The 26,455-nt window shown below is 49.5% G+C and overlaps 5 protein-coding genes across 5 annotated transcripts; 2 read left to right on the forward strand and 3 right to left on the reverse strand.

Annotated features, from left to right (window-relative positions):
- Positions 1 to 248: 248 nt before the first annotated feature.
- N7487_011328 (membrane morphogenesis protein VPS13) lies at positions 249 to 9,860 on the forward strand (the record flags this gene model as incomplete). Its single annotated transcript, XM_056879058.1, has 4 exons — positions 249 to 1,895; positions 1,925 to 9,287; positions 9,343 to 9,759; positions 9,820 to 9,860. 4 exons carry the CDS (start codon positions 249 to 251, stop codon positions 9,858 to 9,860), a joined length of 9,468 nt encoding a protein of 3,155 aa, XP_056724377.1.
- A 624-nt stretch (positions 9,861 to 10,484) lies between these two features.
- On the reverse strand, positions 10,485 to 12,782 carry N7487_011329 (DUF3405 domain-containing protein; the record flags this gene model as incomplete). Its single annotated transcript, XM_056879059.1, has 4 exons — positions 10,485 to 10,586; positions 10,660 to 11,506; positions 11,569 to 12,405; positions 12,478 to 12,782. The coding sequence occupies 4 exons, from the start codon at positions 12,780 to 12,782 to the stop codon at positions 10,485 to 10,487; spliced, it is 2,091 nt and encodes a 696-aa protein (XP_056724378.1).
- An 896-nt stretch (positions 12,783 to 13,678) lies between these two features.
- On the reverse strand, positions 13,679 to 19,693 carry N7487_011330 (proteasome activator BLM10; the record flags this gene model as incomplete). The annotated part of the gene is made up of 4 exons (XM_056879060.1): positions 13,679 to 13,741; positions 13,808 to 16,486; positions 16,591 to 19,204; positions 19,263 to 19,693. 4 exons carry the CDS (start codon positions 19,691 to 19,693, stop codon positions 13,679 to 13,681), a joined length of 5,787 nt encoding a protein of 1,928 aa, XP_056724379.1.
- Positions 19,694 to 20,512: 819 nt separating this feature from the next.
- N7487_011331 (uncharacterized protein) lies at positions 20,513 to 21,993 on the reverse strand (the record flags this gene model as incomplete). Its single annotated transcript, XM_056879061.1, has 3 exons — positions 20,513 to 20,900; positions 20,957 to 21,575; positions 21,648 to 21,993. 3 exons carry the CDS (start codon positions 21,991 to 21,993, stop codon positions 20,513 to 20,515), a joined length of 1,353 nt encoding a protein of 450 aa, XP_056724380.1.
- A 1,448-nt stretch (positions 21,994 to 23,441) lies between these two features.
- Positions 23,442 to 25,196, forward strand: N7487_011332 (uncharacterized protein; the record flags this gene model as incomplete). Its single annotated transcript, XM_056879062.1, has 1 exon — positions 23,442 to 25,196. One exon carries the CDS (start codon positions 23,442 to 23,444, stop codon positions 25,194 to 25,196), a length of 1,755 nt encoding a protein of 584 aa, XP_056724381.1.
- Between the last annotated feature and the right edge of the window lie 1,259 nt (positions 25,197 to 26,455).

Genomic DNA, 26,455 nt, shown 5'->3' on the forward strand with positions numbered 1-26,455 from the left:
CGTGCTCCCAGCCCGCTCAGTTGAATGGCTTGGATGTCCCCTATTACCCAGGGTTCTTGAAAGCAGCCCTTATACTGTGTAAGAGCCCGTTCAATGAAGAAGCTCTGTTTCTTATGTTTCATTTGGGTCGCCACTGACTTTTCAACTGCGTTCAATTACAGACTATCATCGAATCTCCGATCCACTGAAATCCGCCCTGGCCGTAGAGCCCAACCACCCGGCCCGGTCTACGGCTGCACGCCGCAGCAATGTTGGAGGGTGTGGTTGCTAACCTTCTTAACCGGTTCCTGGGAATATACGTCAAGAATTTCGATGCGACCCAACTCAACATCGGAATCTGGTCAGGCGATGTCAAGCTCCGGAACCTTGAACTGCGTCGCGAAGCGCTCGATCAGCTACGCCTCCCTCTGAACGTCGTCGAAGGCCATCTCGGAGAGCTCACACTATCTATCCCATGGTCAAATCTACGAGGCAAACCGGTGAAAGTCGACATTGAAGATGTCTTCCTGCTCGCGGCACCCAGAGAAGATGCGGATTACGACCCGGAGGAGGAAGAAAAAAGAGCGAATGCGCTGAAGATGGAACGGATTGAGAGCGCCGAGCTTCTGCGCGAGCGCAATGCGGAAGGCATGAGCCAAGAGGAACAGCGCCGGAATCAAAGCTTCACACAAAGTATGATCACGGCCGTGGTGGACAACCTGCAGATTTCGATCAAGAATGTGCATTTCCGCTACGAAGACTCTATCGCATCACCGGGGCATCCGTTTGCCGTTGGCGTGACACTCAAGGAATTGAGTGCTGTCAGCACAGACGGGGAATGGAATCCAACTTTCATCCAATCCGACTCCAGTGTCACGCATAAACTGGCCGTCCTCGGTGCTCTCTCGGCTTATTGGAATACGGACGCCACCCTGCTCGGAACCGGGCGAGGCTCTGATATAGGCGCAGACGCACAGGGAATCGGCCGTGCGGAGTTGATGGAAAAACTGAAAACTGCGATTGATGCAGACGAAGGAAACCAATTCATGCTGCGCCCCGTTAGTGGCCGTGCTGGACTGGAGATGGATAAGTCAGGCACATATGATCGACCCGCAATCAAAGCACGGTTGCTCTTCGATGAGCTCGGCTTCGTCCTTGATGACAAACAATATCGCGACGCGTTGATGCTGGTGGATCTGTTCCATTATTTCATTCGCCATCAGGAATATAAGAAAATCCAGCCTAAGTCCTCACCAAAGGAAGACCCCCGGGCATGGATGAGGTTCGCAGGAGAAGCCGTTCTTAGCAAGATCCATGAACGCAACAGACGCTGGACTTGGGGCTATATCAAGGAGCGCAGAGATGACCGCATCGCGTACATTGCCTTGTTCAAGAAAACGAAGAAGGAGGAAGTTTTCACGCCCGAAGAAACCAAGGAATTGCAGAGACTGGAAGCAAAACTTAGCTATGAAGATATTCGATTCTGGCGCTCACTTGCAAGGAACCAGTTACGAAAAGAAAATGTCGGGGTCAAAAAGCCCGCAGAACAACAATCATGGTCTTCCTGGCTCTGGGGCGCTAAGAAAGAGGAGTCCGAAGAGACCACCATGACCGAAGAACAACGACAAGAGTTGTATAACGCCATTGACTGGGATGAAAAGAAAGCAATCAGCGAGAGTGTAGATGTGCCCCGGGAATGGGTTAAGCTTCAGGTCAATTGGAGTCTTCGAGCTGGTAGCTTCACTCTAATCCAGGACCCTCACGGGTCGGCAAATGAGGTCATGAAGCTAGTGTTTGACAATTTCCGAGCCAAAGCACTTCAACGCCATGATTCCTATCTCCTTGATCTTGATCTTGGAGGGCTAAAGATGTATGATGGCACTACTGCTGGCACTCTTTATCCCCAGATCGTCAAGGTCAAGGATTCCCCCCTGAATCTACAAAGGTTCAAGAACTAACCGATGACGATGATGATCTTGCCTCCCAAACCAGCGCAGATGATCTTCAGGATGAGGACAGCCTGTTTCATCTGCAGCTGGAGAAGAACCCTCTCGAAAGTGATGCAGATACAGCGGTCAAGGTCAAACTAAAGAGTATTGAGGTCATTTACAACCCTCGATTCCTCGTGGGAATTGTCCAGTTCTTTGAGCCACCCGAGCGACACATGGAGTCAATTGGTGCTCTCTTGGACACCGCAGGTGCGACCGTTGAGGGACTGCGCCAGCAAACCCGGGCCGGCCTCGAGTTTGCCTTGCAAGAACACAAGAAGGTCGATGCACAATTCGATATTCACGCACCCTTGATCATTGTCCCAGAAAGTATCACACAACCAAGTTCACTTTGCTTAATTGTCGACGCCGGTCATGCCAGTGTCAACAGCGAGTTGGTGGACCGCCAAGCGATGCGAGATCTCCAGTCCAAGCAGAAACGACAGTATGAGGAGGAAGATTACAAACAACTAGAGCATCTGTTGTACGATCGCTTCCTCATCAAACTAGATTCTACCCAAGTCCTCATCGGACCTGGTGTTGAAGCAACAAAAGCACAGCTCAACACCAATGTTGAGTCTAGGAACTTCCACATCATCGACCGCATCAATGTCGACTTTGCCCTGGAGATGTGTATCGTACCGCACGTGACACAGCTTACCCGAACACGCATCTCTGGACATCTGCCAGAGCTTCATGCATCAATGTCAGACACCAAATATAAGGGCCTGATGAAATTGATTGATATTGCAATCCCGCAATTCGACACGGAAAAGTCTGTCTCTGATCCAGTCAGTGCAGCAGCAGCCAAGGAAGAAGCAGCCATAGCCACACGAGCCAGATCAGCATCCTTCCAACCATCAGTCCAACGTGACCTTCCCGTTGTTGACGACGAAGAGGAAGAGTCTGAAGTAGACAGCGAACAGGCGAAGAAGAGTGTGGATACACCGACCAATATCCATCGCCGAGACTTCGAATTTAAATTCACTGTTGGGCGTCTTCGTGGCTCACTCTTCCGTGCTGACCCCCATGACCCACAGCGGGATAAGTTGCTGGTTGAACTGGTTGCTGAAGGATTTGCACTGGACTTTTACATGCGTCCCTATGACATGGTCGCTGAGGTCATTTTGAAGTCCTTGAGCGTGGATGATTACATCGAGGAGAATCCGGTTCCTGAATTCAAGAGAATCATCTCTTCTAAAGGGTTTGATGCTGACGAAGACAAGGACTTGTTCCAGCTGAAGATGGTACGGGTCAAACCCGAGTCCCCCGAGTTAGACTCAACTTATGAAGGGGTTGCTATGAACCTTGACATATCAGTCTCGACTATCAATCTGGTCGTGACAAGGAAAACACTGCTCACGCTTCTGGACTTTATCCTCATTACATTCACAAATCCTCAACAACCGACTGAGCCCAACCCAGAAACAGACAAGGCCATTGAAGGAACACCCAGTGTGGAAGAAAAGCCCGAGCAAGCCGGAAAGATTCGCATTAGGGCTAATCTTAAGAGTATTGCTCTCATCCTCAACAATGATGGAGTCCGGTTGGCAACCTTGAGTTTGAACACTGCCGATGTTGGTATTTTCCTCGTGGGCAGCTCAATGCTCATTCAGTCTCGGATAGGCAGCCTGACTCTGGTTGACGATGTCAACCTGGGTGCCGCGGAGGACTCTGATATCAGACGCCTTTTGACCATCGAGGGAGATAACTTCGCAGACTTCAAGTACGAGACCTTCGATCCCGAGAGTGACACATACCCCGGCTATGATTCTGAGGTTTATCTACGGTCTGGTTCAATCAAGATCAATTTCCTGGAGGAGCCTTACCGAAAGATTATCAACTTCCTTGTGAAGTTTGGCAAGATGCAAGCCATTTTCAACGCAGCTCGCCAAGCCGCTGCCAGTCAGGCAAACCAGCTTCAGGAGAATGCTTCACGTGTGCGGCTTGACATTATCGTGAAGACGCCCATTGTAGTGTTCCCACGCGTTATGACGGATGATCGCCCTCGAGACACAATCACTGCTCACCTCGGTGAAATCTACGCTAAAAATGAATTCGTCCCCATGGAAGAAGCAAAGGACAGCCCTGCTGTCAACGTCATCTCCACTGGTGTCCGCAATATTCGCCTTACGTCCAAGTTCCATTTCGAAGATGGCACATCCGAGGAGCTGGAGATGATCCAGAAGGTGAACTTGGAATTTAGCATCTGCTATCTGGAGCATCAAGCAAACAATCCACGTCCGGACATGGAAATCGAGGGTTCTTTATCTCCCATTAACCTTCGTATCTCCCAGAGTCAACTCAAGTTCTTGCTGGAGCTGTCAAAGTCGATACCGGGCGCATTCGCTACAGATTCAGAACAGCAAGAGCTCGAGGCCATGGAGTCTTTGCCTTCATCGGTAACTGAACCTACAAGGGAGGCCACTTCAAAGGCCGTTCAGGCACAAAATCGCCCGGGAGGAACACCAGCGGATGACAGCGAAAACAAAGAGACTTGGGTACGACTTGATATGATCTTCAAGGTTGACAGTGTCGGCTTGGAGCTTATCCTAGCAAACGACGACCAGCCCGTCGGTCGCATAGAGGACTCGAGTCTGTCCAAGTTCTCTCTCAATGATACTCGAGTCAAGCTGCGTATGTTGACAGATGGCTCATTAGAGTCAGAGCTCCTCATTCATTCGTTCTCGATCCGTGATAGTCGCAAGCAGGATTCGAACAAGTTCAGAAATATCATGTCTTTGATCAATAACGATGTCCAGCAGCAGTTCATGGCTAGCATCTCCATGTCTGGAGGCCCAGAGAAGCATCTCATTGCGATGCTGACTATTGATAGCCCTCGCATTATGTTTGCTTTGGATTATCTGTCGGCTTTACAGTCATTTAGCCAGTCTGCATTTGCCTCCCAAGAACCAGTAGAGGCGGCGGAAGAGGAGAGCGAATCACCTGAGGAATCTGAATCAGGGTCCGATACTGCAGCAATTTCCGATAAGGCTATAACCGAGGCTTCCTCGGGCGATACTACAGCACCAGCCATGACCGTATCATTCCGGGCGAACCTTGTCGATGCTCAAGTGATCATGGTGGCCAACCCTGCCATTCCTCACTCCGAAGCTATCGTCCTTGGTACTAAGGAAGTTCTCATCTCCCACCAAAATGTGTCGACTCTGCAGATCCAAAAGGTGGGCATGTTCCTGTGCCGCATGGATAAGTTTGAGACGTCTCGACTCCGCATTCTGGATGATTTCACACTTGAGATGTCCATTGATAGCCGATCGCAAGATAAGGGATCTGCTTTGACCTCCATTGAGGTGCACCTTGAGCCTCTTGTTCTTCGCTTGTCTCTACGTGATATCCTGATGGCAATACAGATTGTCAACAAAGCCTCTGAAATGAGGGCTCAGAATGGCCAGCAGATCGAGAGCGGAGAGGCGAAGAAAATCACGGACATGAAAACAACCAGAGGGCGCTCTGCCAGTAAGACGTCCTCTACTATTGCTAAGAGAGCCCGCCGCCTGAGTCAAGGCGTTGCAAACCTGGATAGGACAACTGCGCCACAAAGTACAGTTGTTCTCAAGCGCGAAGAGATGTCTGCCAAGATTGACGGAGTTAGAGTCATTCTTATTGGCGACCTACACGATCTACCTTTGCTCGATTGGAGTGTCAAGAAATTCAACGTTGATGTGCGGGACTGGTCATCCACACTGAATGCCGATACCAACTTCGAAACGTTCTTGAACGTGTACAACTTCTCGAAGTCAGCCTGGGAGCCGTTGATTGAGCCCTGGCAGCTGGGATTCCACATGGCCAAGGAGATCAACCCGGATGTTTTCTCTTTCGACGTGTATTCGCACAAGACAATGGAGCTTACAATCACATCCGCCACGATTGCACTCGCATCCAAATCCTTCCAGTTCCTCTCTACATCTCAAGATGTCCTTTCCAAGCCAAGAGGCGCTGATGCCCCATACAGAATCCGCAACTACACTGGATTTGACCTCAGAGTTTGGGCTGACGTTAGCGCAGGAGGGGAAGGTCCAGCGGCGAAACTTACTGATGGCGAAGAATCGCCCTGGCGATTTGAAGATTCCACCGCTGTCCGTGAAACGCTGACACCAGAAGGCCACGGCGGAGTGGTCGGTGTCAAGTTGGAAGGCAGTGGCTTTGATAGCATCAGCCGCATTCCTGTCGTTCGCGAGGGCGAGACTATCTATGCCCTGAAGCCGAAGCAAGAAAATGTTCTTCACCGGCTACTCGTGGAAGTCAAACTTGGACCAGATAATGTGAAGTACATCACATTCCGTTCGCCACTTCTTATCGAGAACAACACCCAAATTCCCGTGGAGCTGGGCGTTTTCAGTCCTGGAGATGGCCATTTGTTGAAGATCGAGAAGATTTTGCCCGGCGATGCACGACCAGCACCCGTTGGATCAGCATATCTCCATTCTATTGTTGTTCGTCCCGATCAGGGCTTCGGATATGACTGGTCAGATGAGCGACTGTTCTGGAAGGACCTCATTAAGCGACCTACACGTACTGTCAAGTGCGTTAGCGAAAGCGGACAGCAGGCCCCTCCTTTCTATTTCCAAGTCAATGCAACGTTTGATAGCAAGGATTCGCTTACGAGCGTGTATCCCTACATGAGAGTCCGAATCTTTGCTCCTGTGGAGATTCAGAACTTGTTGCCCTATGATTTCAAGTACCGCATCTACGACAAGAACACCAAGAAGGATTGGACGAACTTCTTGAGGAAGGGCGGCGTCAGCCCGGTCCACGTCGTGGAGCTGTCCCATCTTCTGTTGCTTAGCATTGATCTACAAGATACGGTCTTCCGCCAGAGCGAGTTTGCTATCGTCAATGGCAATGCTCAAGACTACCGCAGAGAGCATACCTTGTCGCTTAAGGATGAACGAGGTCTTCAACTGAAGTTACAGCTTCATTACTTCAATATTCCCAACAGCGGTGGTGCTTTCAAGGTTTCTGTGTACAGCCCGTACCTTATTCTGAACAAGACTGGCCTTCCGATGGACATCCAAAGCAAGGCATTCCTTCAGTCTGCGAGAAATGCTGCTGGCCAAGGACTCAGAGCAGATCCAAGAGACGAGGGCCGTGCACTCCCATACATGTACTCTTATGCCAACGAGGATCAACGAAACCGATCGATCCTGAAGGTGAGCGATTCTGCATGGAGCAAGCCGCAGAGTTTTGAGGCTATTGGTAGTACCTTTGAGGTCATCTTCCCCGATCGCCAAGGCAGATCTGAGTTCCACTCTGGAGTCTCTGTTGCCGAAGGTGAGGGCAAATACAAACTGACCAAGGTGGTCACACTTGCTCCACGTTTCATCCTAAAGAGCAAGCTCAATGAAGATCTTCTCGTGCGCGAGCCAGGATCGTCCAATGTACTCCAGCTCCAGAATGGGGAGTTGGTACCGCTCCATTTCCTTCGTCAAGTCCAAGAGAAACAGCTGTGTCTCTGCTTCCCGGGCGTTAACAACCAATGGTCTTCGCCGTTCAGCATCGCAGATGTTGGAACTGTGCATATCAAATTGGCCAAGGCGAATCAGCGGCAGAAGCTGATTAAGGTTGATATCATCATGGAAGGAGCAACTCTTTTCTTGCACTTCAGCATCGAGTCTCGCAATTGGCCGTTCTCTATGCGCAACGAAAGTGATATGGAGTTCATTTTCTACCAAGCCAATCCAAACGTGGAAGATGATGACGAAGACGACCAAACCAGCGGCTGGAGGCCAATCCGGTATCGAATTCCCGCCCGGAGTATCATGCCATATGCATGGGACTACCCGGCGACCAAGAACAAGTCACTTGTATTGACCTGCCAAGGCAAAGAGCGCCACATCAAGCTTGCTGAGATAGGAAACCTCATTCCAATGCGGATTCCGCCTTCGCAGGCTGGCGGATACCAGAAGATCATTGACATCAACATTGCTGCTGATGGCCCTACTCAGACTCTCGTGTTGTCCAATTTCAAAGCGTCGAAGAGTATGTACAAGCAACAAAGAGGACAATCCTCCCAGACCGGCACGAACACTGGGTTCGAAATCAAGGAAATGAACTCAGACGTCAACTTCAAAGCCCAACTTCGCCTAGGTGGCATTGGAATCTCATTGATCAACCAGAACTTGAAGGAACTGCTGTATCTCACATTCCGCGAGATTGAGATCAAGTTCAGGGAGTCGAGATTGTATCAGACTCTGAACACTACGATCAAGTGGATCCAGATCGATAACCAACTCTACGGTGGGATTTTCCCCATCTTGCTTTACCCCAGTGTTGTTCCGAAGACTGGCAAGGAGATGGAAGCACACCCTATCTTCCATGCAATGGTTACACGGGTCAAGGACGACTCGTACGGTGTTCTCTATATCAAGTATGCGACCTTGCTATTGCAGCAAATGACACTTGAATTGGATGAGGACTTTGTCTTTGCTATGCTTGACTTTGTTAAGATCCCGGGTGCTTCCTGGGCCGAGGAACAAGAGGGCAAACTGTGTGACGAAGACCTCAACATTCCCGAGCCGCAACAGACAGACAATGGTCAGGATGTGTACTTCGAGCTCCTTCATCTCCAGCCCATGCAGATGGATATTTCTTTCATGCGCACTGAGCGTGTCAATGTGGAAGATGAAATGCAGCCCTCTAACCCATTGATGTTCTTTGTCAACGTCATGACAATGTCGATGGGTAATGTCAATGATGCACCTGTCCGACTCAACGCTCTGATGCTTGAGAACGCCCGTGTCTCTTTCCCTAGCCTGGTCGGCAATGTCCGTGCCCACTACACTCAAGAGTTCCTGCGCCAGATCCACATCATCCTCGGTTCGGCCGATTTCTTGGGTAACCCTGTCGGTTTGTTCAACAATGTCAGCTCTGGTGTCGCCGCCATCTTCTATGAGCCATACCAGGGTCTGGTCATGACTGACCGTCCCCAAGAGCTGGGTATTGGTATCGCAAAGGGTGCCACAAGCTTCGTCAAGAAATCTGTCTTCGGTTTCTCGGACAGTATGGCCAAGCTCACTGGAAGTATGTCCAAGGGTCTCGCCGCCGCTACTCTTGATAAGGAATTCCAAACCCAGCGCCGGATGTCCAAGGTGCGCAACCGCCCCAAGCACGCTCTGTATGGAATCACAGCCGGTGGCAATGCATTTGCAACTAGTCTAGCAAGCGGTATCGGTGGTTTAGCCCGTCATCCACTGCAAGGTGCCGAGAAAGAAGGTATCCAAGGATTCTTCAAGGGTGTTGGAAAGGGTGTTCTTGGGTTGGCTACCAAGCCAGCAATTGGTGCATTCGATCTTGCCTCCAGTAAGTTTAACCATGTTCTCTCTCTGATAATTCATAACTAACAATTCCCTACTAGATCTGGCAGAAGGTGTTCGCAACACCACTACCGTTTTCGATGCCGAAGGTCTCGACCGTGTCCGGCTCACTCGCTTCATTGGCACCGATGGCATCGTGCGCCCGTACTCGCAACGCGAAGCTCTCGGGCAGTTCTGGCTGAAGACCACGGACGACGGTAAATACTTCAACGAAGACTACATTGCCCACCTAGAGCTTCCTGGTCGAGACATGCTGGTCTTGTTGACGTACGCACGCATCATGTTGGTTCGCACAAAGAAGCTGTCTAATGAGTGGGATATCCGTCTCACGGATATCCAGACAATCTCCAAGGAGCGCACGGGAATGAGTATCACACTCAAGGGTGGTGCCAACGGACCATTCATTCCTGTTCAAGACGAAAGCTCACGGAACTGGCTGTATAGACAGATTGCTATTGGTAAGTGGTTACCTAGATCATGCTAGATAATATCACATGCTAACCAAATTCCTTTTCCAGCTGTCAATGCTTTCAATGAGAAGTATAATGCCAGGGGATAGAGTGTACAAAGCACTTCCCTGGGGGTTCTTAACGATGTCATGAGATGGACTGCTTTCATTTTTGGGACGGGGATTATCAAAATTCACAGAGCATATGAAGGGTAAATTGCTCTCGGTTTCTCAGCTTCCATTCACGTACATAGGTTGCCTAATTTTTGCGTTCTGGCCTGTTTTGATGGCTTTTTTTACTGCTTTTCCTTTATGTATACAGCGAGGAAGAGTTTGGTTTTTGTGCAATTCTACGATTTGTTTAATAGAGCTCAATCAGACAACTTTAGTATCTAAAATTGACTTGTTTTGTAAAACATCTCTTCGTATTTCAAGAAATGGAACAATGGGCAATTCCCTAATAAAAATGATATCAAAAGCCTCCTACGCAGCGGTATAGGCGCCAACTGCCAAAACCTCATTTCCTAGTAAATATTCCAAAACTAGGCATTAAGGTATCAGCGTTTACTGGAAATAGGGTTTTGGCAGCTGGCGCTTGTACCGCTGCGTAGGCTTCAGATTCCTCTAAACTAGATATTGAAGTAAATCATATGTGCCTTCTACCTCAACGCCAGATAACTCCAAGCAAAAGAAACCTGAGATTTCAACAAGCCAACCATCCCAAATGGATATGAATCAAGGAACAGCCCTGTCTGGCCCCATCTCCTGAGCCGTGTTCTTGATCGTATGAAGAAACATAGACGGGAAGCAATGTCGACCATAACGATCCTCCGAGGTCTAGAACAGTTAAATCAGTCAATTGTTCCCATAATCCCAAGATAAGCATCAAAAGCAAAATATATGTACTCACCATTTTCCCACCCTCGTGCTCCGCAGTCCTGTACCCGAGCCACCGTCTGTACAAATCCTCCCCGCTATGCGTGGTAAACATATACGACAGCCGGTACATGATATGATCAAACATATGATCAAAATTCCATATACTATCCGGGCCCCCATTAACATTCTCCGGCGGACCAGGGTTGTAGATCCGCGCCAGTTCCCTCGGCGTCCACTGCCCATCCGTATAGATAGGGTGCGGAACATGCACAGCCTTGAGGCCATGGAACAGAGCCCACGATGCACCCGTCATCTCAGATGCAAGACCAAGACCCTTCGTCGCCTGCGCGTGGTGGATCAGATCCAGCAGACGCTTAGAATACCGACCCATCGTAATTACCGCTGCGCGGCGCGGTGTCCACGGCCCGTGTCTGAAGTTCCAGATCTTGTCTGGGAATGTCCACTGTGTGTCGTGTGGGTTGAAGATTGGGAGGAAGGTTATGAAGTCTGCTTCTTCGCCTACGCCCCAGGTGTAGTTGTCTTGGTCTGGGGATGGTACTGGAGGGTCTGGGCCCAGTGGTCTAATCCCGGTGCCGGATACGGGGCCCCAGATTGTGCCGTTGGATCTGTCGGATAGGCTTTCGTCTACCATTTGTGTGAACTCGCTCCAATTGCCGTGCGCGCCGGGGGTGTAGAAGTAGGCGTTGCGCTCCCAGAGGTATTTTCGGGGTTGTTCGCGGGCGAATGAGACTGCACGGTCTAGGAAGTGGTAGATGTGGCCTGTGTGTCGACCGTCCATTTCTAGTTGCCAATAGTAGTCATAGTGGGGATAGAGCTGGGAGAAAATCTGTAGAGGTTGGTGGTGTTGGAGTTGGGGGCTGTCGGTGCTGTTAGTTAAGTGTGTCTTTTAACGTCAGTCAATGGGAAGAGGTTAATTCACCTGTGCTCTTCTATCTTCGGATACCAAGCTTCCAAGAGTTTGTTATTGAAGAAAAGAGCCATATTCCGAAATTCCTTGGGAATAGCATTTCTGAGCCGGTTGATAGTCTTGATATCAGAAAATATGGGCATCTCGTTTTCCTTGACATGACACAAGAGGTAGATTTGGTACTCCCCACCAGAATGCAAGGTAAGTTCCATAATCAAAGCCCGAAGGTATTCACGATGGTGAGGCTTCCAATTGAGCCCATTCCACGCCCGAATCAACACAGCCGAGCGAGGATGGAACCGCTTCACACCCGAAGCAGCCACAGGTGACTCCGGTGTTTTGTGAGGATCCTGGGGAAGATCGAAGGCCAGCGGACTCGGGTTCGAAGAATTGGCAGTTTCAATTGACTCATATCTGTCTGCATTCCTTTCGAGGCACAGATTTTGCAGCCTATCCCAATCAACCTCGCACCACGGCACTGCGGAAGGACGCGTGAAGCCCGGTACCTCGTCCTCGCCATCGTCGTCGTATCCATATGCCCCAAAGCGAGAGTATCGATCCGTGCAAACGTTTCCGTCTAGACCCAATGCTTCGTATGATCCGAATCTTGGTGCTGGGAACTCGGCTTGTTGGCCCTTGTAGACTTGTACCATGTCTTCTACAGACCGGCGGTCGAGGTAGCGACCCCTGGGGCCAAGACAGGGCTGGAACTTTCCATAGAACTGCTTCTTCCATTCTCGGCTGTTGTAAGCCGGGTATGGGTCGTAGATAAGTGGAACTGGGTGTGAGGCATTGACGGACTCGATACTAGTTAGGGTTAAGGTACCGCCCTGATAAAATCGCTTGTCTCTAATACAAGGAAAATTTTTAGCATGATATTATACCAGTACGCTCGTAAAGTATTTTGGACCGGGTACAAACCTCCGATCGTGTGCTATGCCCAGTGCATCCGGCTCAGGTGAGTCTTCGTCTGCTACCTTGTCCCACACACCAATAGTTCCATGATACTGACCAGGCCGAAGAATCCCGGGGCCACGTAACGAAGCATTGACAGTCATGAGATTTGTCTCCGGATATCCAAAGATATGTGAGCTAGTCTGGATAATGGTGACCAGACAGGCAATATACCCTAGCCAGCGCAACCTGATCCACCGACGATCCCATGGAGAGACAGCAGACCTGGTGTAAAATGGAGACGGGGTCCTATTTCTTGAGAGGAGCTTCATAGTGAGCGAGAGTTAAGGCGCAAGATAGATAATGGCATCCTTTGGCTTTGGAAGCCACAGTATGTGCGTGGTGGGCGTGGTAAGATGGAAAGTGAAGTTCAGAGGTGAGCAATCAGATTGTACGGACAGGTGAAGCATATATGAGAGAAGGTTGAAGCAATGGGATTGTTTGATCGTAATATCTACGAGACTGGAGGGTTTGATAGGGGGCAGAGGCCTACGATGTCATCACTACGCGGTGTTGACTGCATCTCCGACTAACACTTGGGTAATGCCACACTGGAATCCAACCCGATCCATAGGACAGAATGTTGTCTCAAGTTGCACAAGCCAAAATGATTATATGTTGGGATATTACTTGGAGTATTATGCCGCTAATATATAAGCTGCGTGATTGTCATACAGTGTACCACGTCGCGGGACATACAACGAGTACTTGGTAAATAGTATTAGACCAGAGGACCAACATGGTGAAAGAACCTCCAAGTCTTTCCATTTGAGGAGCGGATGTCACCCTCGTTTCCCAATTTGGCTGTTCGTTGAATTTATAAAGCACAACGAGTATTGACCATTGCTTGTTCTTTCCCTTGTCACACTCACTTCTTGTGGCTTGCCACGAGGGGAATTATAGAGCCTTGAAACACAATATCATAATCTCAAATATAGAGAATTCCACAGCGTTTATATAAAGAGCAAATAAAAATAGCACACGTCTTTCATTTCTGTACTAAAGATAGCCCACGCTATCAGAGAGCGTATGACGTGGGGAGGCGAAGGAATATATACGAACGGCCATTAATCACATTTGTCGTTAGGAGTTGTTTGATCAGAGAAACCAATGAGATACCCTCCGCCAATCCAATGAAACCAAAGAATGACAATCACCCAAGCTCCATCTATGCAAAGTAGCTCTTCCATAGAACACCTGATAAGTCTTCGAGCTGATCTGATGTGAAAGCCTAAAATAATAATGATTAGCCTGTTTGTTTCAAAATAGGACCGAGGTTAAACACAAAAGCACAAACCTTTGCATCAATGTGCCAAGTATCTTGTCTAGTCTTCTTAAACTCGCTGATAATCGACTTCACGCTCGAACCAACGATGCCAGGGTCATTGGCCGCGCGGATACTGAGTGAAGTCAATGCCTCGGGCATCCAGTGAGGCGGAGGACTGTTGTAGGGGAAGGCCTGGATCAAAGCACCAAGACCCAGTACAGCACCGTGGCGAACAATAATCAAGCGGTTGTGCTCGGGAGTGGGGGTTCCAGCGCCAGAAGACACAGCTGAGGAGGCAATTCCTGGGCGCAAGTTCTTCGGTTTCTTGGGGAGAGGGTTGTCTGCCAGAACCTTCGTGAAGCGTTCATGGAAGCGACTGACCATCTTTTCCCGCAGGAAGACGGGCGAGCATCGGACCATACCGGATAGTGTGGCCGAGGCGCCAGCACGGACTTCGTGTTGGGGGTCTTCAAGCATGGAGGCGATACACTCAAAGAGTTTGTCGCGGTCTGCAGGGTCGAGCAGGAACAGGCGGCGGAAGTAGATGATTTGGATGTTGATCATGATACGCAGGCGTTGATGCCATGATGGGGAAGTCTGTCCGATGCGGATGAGAGATTGGATGAATTCGGAGTCTTTCTCAGCTGGGTACGGAATGTTGGGGAGATGACGGAAAACGTGGTATGCGAGGGACTGGAGCTCTGGATCTTCCTTCACGTCCATCATGTGCAGGAGCTGCGCGGTGAAGACATCAGGGAAGAATGAAACAAGCTGGGTACACTCGTGAGAAGACAAAGTCGAGTCCAGCCAAAGGAGAACAGTTTTACTACCCGAGGTGTAGGATGAGGGTGTCTGTTGGCCGGGAGTTCTGGCCTTCCGCCATTCTTCGATTTGACTGAAAACTCCACGGATCATCTTGGTAAATTCTTCGGTAGGCGGGTAGGGGTATGCGCCAACAGAAGAGGAGGATTTCTGGGCCTCGAGAAGATGTTGAACATCAGGGTACGACTCGTGGTACCTTGTGCGATAAATAGTTGCAAGAGTCTGGCCCATTGCCTCGCGGACGCCCTTGTACGGGTGGTCTAAATGTGCAAGGAAATCTTCCACAATGGGCTTCTCAAGCTGGTAGTGCCAACCAGAATCAATGATACATTGATGCAGGAGGTTGATCTTGGAACTTTCCTTGAATGCTGCGTTCGTCGACATGTCAAGACGGAAGCTGGATAGCCAATCAACCAACGGCCACGCGCGGCGGGGATCACGGCATTGAAGGATCATGTGAAGGAATGTTGTCCAGTAGCCAGAGTTCTCTGGAGTGAGGCCATCGGTGAAGATCTTTCTTACGATAGGGAATGCATATTCCCAAACCATGGTCCGCTTCTCCACCCCTGTATCCGTTACAGAGGAGATCAAAGCTCCGAGGATTTCAGCCGTGGCACGATGTTGGTGCTTATCACTGCCGTCTTCAAAGACTTCCTTGATCTCTTCTTTGATTTCCTCGAACGACACGGCTGTAAGCCCATCCCGTATCATGAGCTCGAATGCGTAGAGAAGCATCATGGCACAGGACATGCGGAACTTGTCAGCAGATGGGTCCCGAGGCTCTTGCTTCAAGTACATGAAGAACTTAGAGAACCACTCGCGAGTGAACAACTTGCCCATCTTGGTGCGAACCTTCCATTCAACATCGTCATACTCGATATCCCGTGCTACATTGGACTTGTAAGCCGGCATAGTCTTGCCCCATACGAGCCATCCCGGGAAGTCGTGATCAACGTAGTACTCCGCCTCAGGCTTCGCAAAGCTAGAAAGATACTCTTCGGTGTATCCTTTCTCATAGGGTTTGGTTGCAACCTTGATCTTTGATGGGAATCGCTGATGACCAAGAATGTAGTTCTTGTACTCATGAGTGCAGATGGCCCGCACATCAATCATAGTGAACAGCGCGATGAGAGCCTGGGAGTACATGCCTCGCAAGCCAGGGTGGTCGTCAATAGACCCGAGTGTCATCAGTTCGATCAAGTTATCGCTGGCGATGTAGTCGAAGCGGAGACCCATAGTGATGACGATAGTCGCAGCGCGGCTGGCAATCTTCCAGTGGGATACCCGTGCCAGGTTGACCAGCTCTTCGGCTAGGTCCGCTTTCTTTTTCTCGATAGCAACGCGCTTGCTATTGACAACTGCGCGCTTTTTCTCGATTTGCCCGGTGACATCTTCGGTGGGCGCAATTGCCTCCACAATTTCTTGATCTAGGATAGCCATTCGCTCCATTGCGCGGCCGTAATCCATGACCTGGAAGACAGCAGTGGAGCAAATCTTCTGGACAGAAGGCTTATCAACAGCGCTAGCATCGATAAACGTTCTAACCACGGCGGGCGCATACTTCCAATGCCGCCCGACAGTCTTGGCTACACTACTCAGAAGCAGCGAGTAGAGTGCTCCCTTGATGCGTGCATGATCATTTTCCTTGACGCCTCTTTGCAGAGCCGTGAGCAGAGGGGGAATGACGAGTAGTCTGCCGCCATAGACTGCCTTAAGTGCCGATTCGCCTGCGTTTTGGGCATTGCGGCGCGTTTCCGTGTAGAGAGATACACAAGATTCAGCAATATCAAGAAGAAGAATTTCATCAAGCTTGGACCGAGGACGGGGGAAGCGTTGTGTCGTAGGCGTTGAAGGTGGTACACGTTGGCTCTGCGCACAAGCAGGGGTCTGGGGTAATCCTTTCGCATACCACTCATCTTATAAGGATGAATATCCGCGGCCAAGAGGCGAGTCACTCGGTCGAGTACATGTGCAGACCTCTCAATGCCCACATCAACAAACCACGATCTGAACGCAGAGTACAAAGCCCCAAAGCAAGGAACATCATCTTCCTGATTGTCACTCAAGAACCGGTGTACATCATGTAAGACCCAACCAGTTCGCTCACGGAGTTCATGGATGGTAGTATATAAGGGGTCTTCCTCCCTAAGGGCATACCCAGTGGGGTAGGTGAAAGCCTGTCTGATTATAGCATCATCAGAGCTGTCCAGCACAGTATCAGCATCTTCATCAACGTCATTTGAAACACCCGAATCATCACCCATCTCAACATCCCCGGAAGTGCCGTTCGAGGGTCCTTGTGTTGTGGTTGATGCGGCTTTGGAGTCAAAGAGGACAGAAACTCCAGACAACACGAGCCGCAGGAGCACAAGGTTTCGAGTAACCTCATCTGACCAGTCTTTGCCGCTTCCATCACGCTTGACAAGTGATGTCTCATGAGTCAGCGCAGATAGCGACTTCAAAGCCGTCTCTGTTTGGATTTTAAAAACGTCGACGGCAAACTCAATTTCCTGACGGGTCGGTACATGCCAATTGATGTTGAGGTTGTTCACATCAGCTTGGTAACTCCAGAGCTTTGGCTCGATGCCGTTCGCTTTGACAGAAGGTTCGTAGAGTGAGAAATCATTAGTGTAGGTCCCAGTCAGGTTGAGCAAAAGGTGATGAATGAAGTTGGAAATATGAACGGTAGGAATGCCACGGCAGTTCTGTTGCATGTAGACTGCAATGTCAAACAGTTCCTGGCGGTGGTCAATGACAGCGCTGCCGACGTGCACCACGCACATGCTCAGCATACTGACATTCCAGACCAGACCTCGATCACGAGGCAAAACATCGGTTCCCGTGGTTCGGGTTGATCCAGCACCATTATCTTCGATCTCAGTGCGAATCGCTGAGGTCAAGACAGGGATAAAACGCTTGAGGGCCTTCTCTGGGTTAACCTTGCATAGGGCGTTGCAGATGAAAGCCATTGCATCACGAGCCTGGTGGATAACATGGTTGGACACGAAATCCACAATTTTTCCCAAAGCGATATCGTAATACTCCGGAGACAAAGAAGCGAGCAAAGGCATGAACGTGGCGGGAAGAGTATTCACGATATTCTCTTCGGGTGAACCGTTTCGAACCCTGGAGACGTCCGGCAGGTTTTCCAATAGTGTGAAAACACGACCCAGGAAAGCTATCGTGAAATCTCCGAAGCCACATGTGGAAGAGCGCAAGATCAATTCCTCAGTCTCATCATCCAGCTCTGTATCATAACCCAACTGTACATCCGACCCCTGCTCTTCCATCCTCTCCATTTCACCTGAGATCCATTGCATGGCAAGCATGTTACAGTTAACGTCCTCCCGCCCTTTGGTCAAGTCGACCATTGGAATATTGTAGCAGGCCGATTGGATGAATGACAGAGCATGAAGCGATTTTTCAAGATCATTCGCGTCAATGCCAGGAAGTGTCAGACCCAACAAAGTCGTCATATGACAACGATAGCCCTTAGTGCGCGAAATAACACGAGATAGCGATGTCATAGCTCGAAGAGAGGATGCAGTCCGGTGTACTTCGACGAGACCTTGCAGCGCAGGGTAGATTCTCTGTAAAGCACCGGGTAGGATGAGATGCGGTTCTAAGTAAGCCAGACCTTGCAAGGTCGACAGGGAGAAGGTCATTGCAGTGCTGCTCTTAGCATATATGCCCATGAAGATTACGTCACGGATGCACAAGACAAATCGCCGCTTCAGTGGCTCATTCAATCGTCGCTCAGGTGGGACATCCATCTCACCGGTTTGTTCACGATTCCAGCGCATGACGAAGAAATCAGTCAGGTAATAAACCAGCTGCGATAGGGTCTTGGTCCAATGACCCGAGTTTGAAGGATGGAAAAACGTCTCAACGGCTTGGATAAGACCTTCGAGCTGTGTGAGAACTGAAACCTCGGCATCCACACAAGCGGGGGAGAGCGACATCACAATCCACCTGGCAATATGATGAGCAACCGGGTGCTTCCGCCCATCTCTATCAAGCATGATACCCAGACCAGACGAAATGTCCACCAGGGCACTATAAGGGGAAGTGGATTGCCCGACGGGGATTTCCAACAACCTCAGTATCGCGGTGAAAATGAGAGCAGACTGTTCCTTTGTGAATATACCATGCTCGGAGAATGGAATGTGAGCAGCCGGTAGAGAATCTCGGGCCAATCGGGAAAAATAGTCCAGATATGTTGTGTCAAATGTTTTTGAACGACCGACCAATGACCATAAATGGAAATGTGTAGGCAGATGGCTCTGTGGTAGAAGATCAACTCGGGAGTCGGGAGCCGGGGATGTCGGAAGCAGCAAATTAATGAGCCCGGCGACAACGAAGGCACCTTCTGAGAATGATGTGGTATAATGAGGCAAGAACTCTTCGAGCATAGCGGGAAGCTCACACGGATCAATGAATAATTGAGCGAATGCGCAAAGCTTGGTCAGGGTTTTGACATTCCGCTTCAAGTTGGTCGAGTGAACAAGGCCGGACTCGGTGGGGAGAACAAAAGCCTTGAGCTCCTTGTATAGAGGCTTCCAATCTAACACGAGGTCTTTGACTGGTTTCAGATAATGTTTGCGCCTGAATTCTGAGTTAGCAACCACACTATCCCCGCAACAACGCTGATAACCTGACTTACTTGGTAAGAAGCATGAACATGCTCGAAAATCGCTCAGCCACCGATGGGTCAATCCCAGGAGCAAGTGCAAGCTCAAAATACAATTTTACAAGGCTGATGCGCTGCGCCCGAGTCGGATCGAACTTGAGCGACAGCCATGCGCGTAGCTCGCGTGTCCAGTGCACGGCTCCGGGGTTGAAGTCGCCGGCCTCCACTGCAATATAAAGCTGGTTCAAAATCTCTCGCAGATTTTGATTCCGCTCGGTCTCATCCTCGAGCTTGTATGGGAGATATTTGAAGTATGGATAGGTACGGGGCCGCACGCGGGCTATCGGTTCGCCTTCGCTATTCACAGCGACGGGTTCACCACCGGGCGAGGTCGCCCGGGAGAGCTCTTGTGCATGGTGGAAATTGTCGGATGTGAGAATTGCCTTGGGGCCGGAGGCTTCCATCGTCGGATGAGGGGTAGGGAAAGGAATGGTCGGCACGAGGTGGAGATGAGGTGAGGGAGGAGTAGCCGTTGTCGGGTTGAGCTCTGGCAGCAATACGTCAGCAACGCCTATGTTTCACGGGTATATCTTTTTTCCCGCGCAGTATCAATCACAGAACAAGTTTCGAAGGAAATCGTACTTTTAATGAAACTCTAAGGCTCCTACTCCGAAAAGCGCGGAATTTGGAACCGGAGATTGTATTTCACACGGCTGTGTTCGCATGAGGTACCTTTTTTTTCTCGGCAAACGAGGGGGAATTTGACGAGCTCGTATTCGTTTGGGTAATTGAGCAATTCAGGATTTCAGCCTCCGTTTCTTCGTTTCTTCTTGAAATGCCTGGATGTTGAAGGTCAAGATGTCAAAGGGGAGATGGTCGAGAGTTATGATGACATAATTATACGTAACGAACTTTGGAAGCTTGGGCCCTGCAGAGCGACCCGCGTGGAAAGATGGAGACTAAAAAAGATATAGGATTTGGTTTGGATAGTCCTCTGAGGAAGAAATGTGAGATTCTGTTTCTTTCACATCTCTTCTTTTTCTAATTTATAATCGTTCAGTTAGTGGGCGACTGCGCCTTTACAAGGTTTATCCCAACTTAGGCAGACAGCCACCTTACGCAAGCATATCGCCCAACCCAATTCGGGATGGCCGCATTTTTTGGCCATTCGCGGCAGTCTAGGCCATGTCTTATACCTAAGTAACTTTAAATCACATATCAATATACAAAGCAGGTGACTCGGACCAATATCGAGTCGGGTCATCGCTACTCGTCATTCTCTTTCATGCTGGGGGTAGGAAAGAACCGAAAAGAACTCCCTGGATCAACGCGTAGCCCACCATGCTATACACAGCGACCACGAGGGTCCGGCTTTGCTTGGGTGAGCTTGAACTGAGATCTACAGCACTGGTAACCAAATACCAGTACCACACGGGATACCCCGATGAGATGCGATTGATGATCTGGACATGGTAGCTGGTGAATGCCATAACAGCCAGCAAACCCTGAGGAACTGCCAGCCGAACGAGCATCGATCCCGGGCTCGTTGAAGACGAAGAGGGACTTTGTAAGGCCCACAAGGAGGATCGGCATAGAAGGGCCAACATAGGCCCCGCCAGCAGGAAAAGAGGAATATTGGGGACAGTCCAATATTTTAAGAACCCGACATCCCTATTGCAGTCAGTAAGAGTGAGAACAGCGGCATTGAGACACGAATCACAGCTTACCAATAATGATTTTGAACCCAGCCGTAGATGCTAGGCAAAGTCCACTCACACCATGGCCGAAGATCACTCTCGGACAGGCAGTACATGCGATAGGCCAGGAATTGAGGAATGATCATCCCAGATCCTACGATACAGCCACCAACAATAATCACGGCAAGGCGGACGATAGTGTGCAGTGTAGGCCCTTTGGTCAAGATCTTCCAAGCCAAAACTGCTGCATCATAGGCAAATAGGAACCCGCTGAGGATCCCATTGCTGCGGACCATGGTCGCAGCCGCGAACAAAACAGCGGATGTGAGCACTCGAATATCGCGCAGACGCGTTGCCCCATTGCGCTCAGCAATGAGAGATGATGAGTAGAGGTAAAAGCCAGTCATGTTTAAAACAGAGACTATCGACTCTCCATAGGGTGCGGACAGAAAGGCGCCCGCTGGTGAGATAATGTGAAGAGCCGCAGATAGGAAGCAAATGAGATGTTGGGTGGCAGTCGCATGACCAAAGATATTGGCCGACAGACGATAAAGCGCCAATACGGACAAATAATGGGCAACGTGGGAGAGAACCACACCTACCATTGCAGTGCTAGCGGGTCCAGCATCTCCGCCAGAGAGACGAATACCTATTCATAGTATCAGTGTGCGCTAAAAACGAGATACCCAAGATGGGTAGAGTAATAGAAAGAATTATGTACCGGCAACAAAGATAGATAGAAGCTTAGTGTAGCCCCAGCCAAAGGCCCATTCTTGTTCAAACAGATATCCCTTTTCGGCAATATCTACGTAGTAGATACTGTCCCATCTGGCAAATTTAAGGGGTCCCGAGAGAGACTCGGAGTGGGCAACCGTTGATGGATCGGCAAGATATGAGATTAAGGAGGTGGATGTATCATAGCCTGATCCTGGACAAGCGACAACGACGATGTACAACAAGACCTTCCATGACCAAAAGGCCAGTGTCAAACTTCGAATTGGGTTGTCCAATCGTAGTAATTTGGCAAATAATGGCGGTGGCCTTGTGGTAGGTTGGGCTGAAGCCATGAGAGGTTTCCAGTGACTTTCGCCACTAAGGGTGATTGGAATGAAATATCGGGACCTCGGGAGTTTCCGCACTCAGGACTAATGGGATCGGGTTCACGGGGGCTAGATGTCGGGATATTTACCTCGCGAGTGTCCGATTATTTGTGATCCGGTCTGCCGAGGTAGCCTGTAACTTATTTTCCCAGGAGGTGAGAGTTGAACGGCTCGGCATAAATGTGCAGAATGTGCATAATTAGTCATTCGGGTCCACGACTCGGGCTCTGGAGACTCCCGTCTTGATCAACGCCTCCGTAGGTATGATCGCCGATGATGTATGATGTGTATACTTTAAGTGGCAACTGTGATTTGTAAAACAGCAAAGATGTCTGAAAAATCAACCTAGAAACTTTGCCTTATACCACCCTGCACTACTCTTATCTGCGCCTCTACACATCGTATATCGATTTGCAGGGATCTCCATTATTCCCACTTTGATCAAGTGAGCTCTTCCGAAATGAGCTAGTTCATCAAACTCTCTCCGGCACATCAATCTGCCCGATTCTAAAGGTTAAATTTGATTAACTTGATTAGCAAAATCCCTCAGGTTATTCAAGATAAAAATTCAGTCTTTGAACGTGATAGTCCCACTATACCAAGAATATATATGGATACTCTCACACTCGTACGGGAGTATATGAGCCATATATGGGCTCATAAGGTAACAAACCTCGGGCAAATCTGCCCATATTCCCACTAAGATGGGGCTTGCCAAGCACACAGGGCTAAAAATCCTTGTCACGATCTCAGACAGACCAAAAAGACTATGAGTAATCGTCACCGGAATTCGGATGTGTCGGAGGCCGTATACTACCGAGCCCGCTGACAAGCATAATCCGAACATCCACGGATAGATTTTATGCATTGAAAGATACATAATTACCAAGTATGAACCTTGGAAAACCAATTAGACCCAATTAAACACAACTGAACACAACTGAACATAATTAAACAATTAAAATACACACTTTACACACTTTGGATTAAACTTGTGCAACATACTACTATGTCAATCGGTGTCCACTACCACCTTTTTTTTTTTTTTTTTTTCTTTTTTTTTCATTACATAGCTCTATAAGGCTGACCGCCCCATTCGTATTAAGGAAATCCTTTATTCCAAGATTGCTCCTGCAATTAAACATCCCTTCCACTCTTTAAACCTTTCATCCCCCTTGCATCTTCTTTTTCTTACATACACATCTTGCAAGTGTTTTACAATCTTGACTTGCATTTCTGTTCGGCCTTTGCAATCGTGATTAGGTCTTCCCCACACATAGCTCCGGAGCTGAACATTCCCCCCGCAGCTGACGCGTTTGGATCCGGGCTTGTTCATGACTAGTACATTGGGTCTGGGTGAAATTCCACAAAGATTTGGCACTTTAACACCAATGTGGCTCCGCTAGAGCTCAAGAATGCTGTTGAATCTTGGCCTCACAGCGGATGCCGCAGCAGCCCATGCACCAGAATCCCGGCCTTCTGCCTGTCCTGTTTACTCGCCTACCTGCTTACTGTCTGCTCTACCATTGTTGAACTCCTTCTGCAGTCCTCCCAGGCTCCCTGATGGTTCTGCTGATTGTCCGGGGCTTGTATCCGCTATGGTCATGAGTCCGATTGAGTCAGCCTCGGACCCGGGTGAGCCCTCCACAGAATCAGCTGTTGTCGCCAGGCCCCAAGTCACCCGTTCAGCCACAGGTCGGAAATCTCGACCCAAAACGTCATATCAGTTCGCCCATCCCGCCGCTCATGCTCGCCACAAACGGCTGAGACTTCGTCCTAAGCTCCTCCTACAGCTACAACAGGTGTCGCAAACCCCTCGCCCACTACCGGTAGTAGATGTTCTACCATCGACATCTTACCTACCACTATTGGCCCGCAAGTTCCCGGCCATCTATCGGACCAGAAATGGATTGGGTCCGTATGACCTAATCGTGGTGTTGAGCGAACAATACGACCGGACGGTGGGCAGCATTCCTGAAAAACGCGTCAGCTCGGAGGATGAGGACGAAGATCATCGGGAGGTGGTCGCCACGATCTGTCAAATGCATCAAGAAGATGCTCGACTGAAAGGAAAGGCGGAGATATGTCTGAACTTCGGGCCTGTCTGGGAGGCTTCACCTCTCCCAAGTGGGTCTTACGAGTTCGTCGCTCAGACAGATAGTGGCTTACAGATCATGCGGTGGGCTTTGCGTGGTGGGAGGAGCCGTCGGATGACTACGCCCACAGCGCAATTACGTGAGGACAGCAAACGCTTCACTTTCAGCGTCATCGATCCTACCACTCGCCGGCATCCCGTTCTCGCCTCTATGACTCGAAATAAGTTAGAAATCAATGATGAATATTCCACGGCTGTTCGGTCCGGTACCGGTCCCACGACTCCAAGTTCAGGAATGTCGGTCGTGAGTGATGCCTCGGATGCAGAGACTCCCCTCGATGACAGCTCCGTCACCCTTGATGATGGACTGCGAACTTTGATTGTCATCACCGGCATCTGGGTTGCCTTCCGTGAGGGGTGGTCAGACAACTTCAGCTACGGCGACCTGGTGTCTTCATCTAGTGCAAAATCGATCCTGTCTCCAACATCGGTGAAACATCTATCTCCGACGATCGCCAAAAATGAAACCAACTCTTTCCCGAACAATGATGAAGATGGCAAACGCTGTATGTCGGTTTCCAGTATTCGCCGTTCCACCGCCCCATCCGCCGTGGATCGAACGCAATTCGATGGTTTATCCAGGCGCTCCAACTCCACCGGTGCTGCATTCATGGATCGAGCGAAACGACGATCCGCTTCTGGGCTCAGCACTCGCCTGAACCGACACAGTATGTTCACTACCTTGGGCGAAAACGGCCGCGATATCGTTGTCTCCCGTCCTCCTTCTCCTCGCCAACCCTCCGCTGAGGTGGAGGATACATCTCGAGCTAGTCAGCCTAAACCGAAATCCCCTACAACGGCCCAATCGGAAAGAGAAAACACCAAGCCAAATGCGGGTCCAAATGGATTTCCTCCTACCTCAAATTCCGGCATCACACACCAGAAAAGCACCCGCAAGAAGAAGCCGGATTTTCTACCCCCCGAAGCTGTCGACTCAACTTCCGGCAAGGGAAAGGTTCGCCGCCGCCTCAGTACCCTCTTTGGCATTTTTCACCGAAAACACGATACTCATTGACCTTTCAATTCCCCATCGCCGTGTATAACCCTGCATAATGTTTGTGGCTAGTCCACATGTAGGCATCACAGCACCACGTTCGAGCCTCATTGCATCTGGCATCAGTTGGGCGTTCATACATTGCCGCGCAATTCGTCCGGTACGAATCCTTGCCGGTGTTCTTTTCTTCTACTCTCCTCTCCCTCTCTCATTCCAACTAGCATATTGCATCATTTGCATTTGCGCGTCCTTCCGGTCTTCTCTTTTCATACCAACTTCTCACTATATCTTCATCTTCATCTCTTGGGGGCGCAAACTCAAAATGTGTACGCTTGCATCTCATTCGTGTACATTGCTATCCATCTATCCATCACGCTACATATGAATAAATACCCCATCACACATAGTCAATTCCACAAGCTTTTCAACTCTATCATCTCTTCCAAGTATAGATTCAAAATATCCACTAATCTCATTAAGGACCAAATGTTGGGGCAATATATATCATGCACGTTCAACCCAACTAGTGAATCAAGCCATTCACAGCTTCAGCCTACCACAATCCCCAATATCACCTTACAACAGGCTATACCAACTAGTTGCAAACCGCCTTATCCTCTGGCTGAACGAGACCGGATATCTCGGAGGTGAGTCCATCCACTCTGTACTCCATATGTAAATCTGCCTTGTCATAAGCGCTAGGAGATATTAGGAAGGGATCATCCTGTGCTGGGCGCTAATGTACACCCATGTCTGCGCCTTCGATCGAATTGGCGTTCGCCAAGATAATAGCGTGCGAGATAATCGCCTTGTGCTTATCTACCAATGTGATAAAAGACAAACCATTCGTTTGCCAAGGTGGTGGCGGCGTTACGAGCTGTGCACCTCGTACTTTGTGGATGATGAGGTATCAAATGCAATGCGCGGCTGAACTAAAACGAACTGGCGGGATTATCGAGTAGGTGCTGCCCCGTAGAAGTACCGATATTTAGGAAGGGGAGAATAGGTAATACTACCGGAATAAGCAAAGTACATGCTTGCAATAGAGAAGATCTTCGGTGCACAGATTAGTGGAGTACATACCTGTCCTTGCAAAGGAATTTGGAAATGTAGGTGTATAATGACTCGTGAAACTGCTATATGCCCAAGTACTATTCACCATCGAAAGCTCAGCGCTGTTATTTTAAAAGAACACGTCGAAAAACCCCTATCTAGCAGAAAAGACAGAATTCAACTTCAATTTGTATGGTATTCATGGTATTCACAGCCCTCATAAAGCT

The sequence above is a fragment of the Penicillium crustosum genome (assembly GCF_028827405.1).
Source record: "Penicillium crustosum strain IBT 35664 chromosome Unknown utg000005l_segment0_segment0, whole genome shotgun sequence".
Taxonomy (NCBI): domain Eukaryota; kingdom Fungi; phylum Ascomycota; class Eurotiomycetes; order Eurotiales; family Aspergillaceae; genus Penicillium; species Penicillium crustosum.